Raw genomic sequence first — 2,751 nt, 5'->3', positions numbered from 1 at the left:
CCTATGGCTTCTTGTAGCATACCAGCAAGAAGATATGAGGATTTTTTAGTAATGTTTTTTGCTACTGATGAGATCAACAAGAATCCTTATCTGTTACCCAACATATCTTTGATATTCTCCCGAATTGTTGGCGTCTGTGAAGACACTTTTGGACATCTGGATAAACTATATGAAACACAACACAATAATTTTGATTTTATTAATTATCACTGTGGTATTCAGGCAATTTGTGATATACAACTTACTGGACCATCATGGATAACATCCTTAAAATTGGCAATTTATTTTAGGACACTGAAGGTGAGAATGTGTGACACTGGATGAGTTAACAAAGTACATTCCATTCATAGATGCTAAGGGAGAAACCTTTGTCAGCATGTGTCTGTCTGTGTACTGGTTTACACATATTATAAAGGATATAAAATGAGATCATAGACACACTGTAGGAAATAGGCAAAACACTTTACATGCTATTTATAGAATAATTTTACTATCCTTAATGGGAGTTCTGAAAGGTGAGCAATGTTATTTGTATACAAGTCCAAACCTCCTTAAAATCATATTCCTTATGTGGATGTTTCATCCTTTCTTCTACATCTTTTAGATTTTCTTTGGACCATTTAATCCTAACCTGAGTGACCATGACCAGTTTCCCTATCTCTATCAGATAGCAACCAAGGACACACGTTTGTCCCATGGCATGGTCTCCTTGATGCTTCATTTTAGATGGACTTGGATTGGACTGGTCATCTCAAATGATGACCAGGGTATTCAGTTTCTCTCAAACTTGAGAGATGAAACGCAAAGGCATGGGATCTGTTTAGCTTTTGTGAATATGATCCCAGAAGATATGCAGATATACATGACAAGGGCTAAGATATATGATAAACAAATTATGGCATCAACTGCAAGGGTTGTTATTATTTATGGTGAAATGAACTCTACCCTAGAAGTCAGCTTTAGAAGATGGGAATATTTAGGTGCACAGAGAATCTGGATCACAACCTCACAATGGGATGTCATCATAAATAAAAGAGATTTCAGCCTTGATTTCTTCCATGGGACTGTCACCTTTGAACACCACCACAGTGAGATTGCTAAATTAAGGAATTTTATGCAAACAATGAACACTTCCAAGTACCCAGTAGACATTTCTAAGTGTATGCTATGGTGGAATTATTTTAATTGTTCAGTATCTAAGAACAGCAATAGCAAAATGGATCATTTTTCATTCAACAATCCAGTGGAATGGTTGGCACAGCACAAATTTGATATGGCCCTGAGTGAAGAAGGTTACAATTTGTATAATGCTGTGTATGCTGTGGCCCACACATACCATGAACTCATTCTTCAAATAGTAGAATCTCAGCAAATGGCAGAACCCAAAGGAGTGTTCACTAACTGTCAGCAGGTAGAGTTTCTTACATACCATTATGCTTATAAATATCAATGTGATCTTTTAAATGGCCCCTGAGAAACTCACATAAATTTGCTAGAGATATTCTTGCAATAAAAAGATTTTTGTAAAGGCTGGAGAGATGGCTCAGGTGTTAAGAGCACTGACTGCTCTTCAGAGGTCCTGAGTTCAATTCCCAGCAACCACATGGTGGCTCACAATCATCTGTAATGGGATCCGATGCCCTTTTCTGGTGTGTCTGAAAATATTGACAGTTTACTCATATATATGCCAGGCGGGGGTGACACACGCCTTTAATGCCAGCACTTGGGAGGCAGAGGCAGGCGGATTGCTGTGTTCAAGGCTAGCCTGGTCTACAGAATGAGATCCAAGGCAGCCAAGGCTACACAGAGAAACCCTGTCTCCAAAAAAACCAAAAAAAAAAAAAGGATTTCTATACTATAAAACTACCTACTGAGTATTTTACATGGATGTGTAACATGTACAAGGATGACATATAATTGCAGACAATATTTTTATATGAATGTCAGTGAGTTTGTGAAAATGTGTCTCAATATTCTATAAAATGAGTTCAATATTTAAAATAAGAGTCAAAAGTTTTATCATAAAAGCATTAAGTGATAACTAGTCCAGAATAATTTTCTCAAGAATATTTTTCTCAATAATTTGTACATTTGCTGTGATTAATAGTTATTCATTTAAAGTAACAATTGTTTATTTAAACGTAAGTGATGATGACTGCATATTTAATAAGTTTATGTTTATTTCATATATGAAAACTGTATATACATGAATGACACACTACCATCCTTTGTTTCGACAAATTTCCAGATATTCAGACTTCCCACTCATTCTCACACACATGGCTTCAATTTTAAAAATTATTTTTGAAAAACATGTGAACACACACACACATATTCAAGATCACACATGCTCATACATATACACACACTCACATCATGTTACTTGTTATTTGGATAGCAATTATTTTAGCTTTATATATGTCTCAAAACATTAAAATGAAGTATATGAATTTTTAGTTACCCATGAGTTATATTATATATAAGTACATAGGATTTTTTAATATAGATGTCTTTTCTAAAAAAAAATATTAAAAATTAAGGAACATTGTCAATTTTGCTTATCCTTAGTCAATATGTACTCATGTAATCATCTGATGATCCATCTCATTTAGGTGGCTTCCATGTTGAAAACTAGAGTATTTACTAACCCTGTTGGTGAACTTGTGAACATGAATCATAGGGAAAACGAGTGTGCAGAGTATGGCATTTTCAACATTTGGAATTTTCCACAAGGTCTTGGATTAAAAGTCA

General features: G+C 34.8%; 1 protein-coding gene across 1 annotated transcript; it reads left to right on the top strand.

The window, feature by feature from the left end:
* Positions 1-18: 18 nt before the first annotated feature.
* Positions 19-2,744, top strand: LOC114636318 (vomeronasal type-2 receptor 116-like; the record flags this gene model as incomplete). Its single annotated transcript, XM_028784467.1, has 3 exons — positions 19-300; positions 605-1,411; positions 2,613-2,744. Coding segments are annotated over 3 exons (1,221 nt in total), but the record flags the coding sequence as incomplete, so codon positions are not given.
* Between the last annotated feature and the right edge of the window lie 7 nt (positions 2,745-2,751).

Source organism: Grammomys surdaster, unplaced genomic scaffold (assembly GCF_004785775.1).
Source record: "Grammomys surdaster isolate TR1022 unplaced genomic scaffold, NIH_TR_1.0 123489, whole genome shotgun sequence".
NCBI lineage: Eukaryota > Metazoa > Chordata > Mammalia > Rodentia > Muridae > Grammomys > Grammomys surdaster.
Note: the sequence above shows the minus strand (reverse complement) of the source record. Positions and strands in the feature narration are given on the sequence as shown.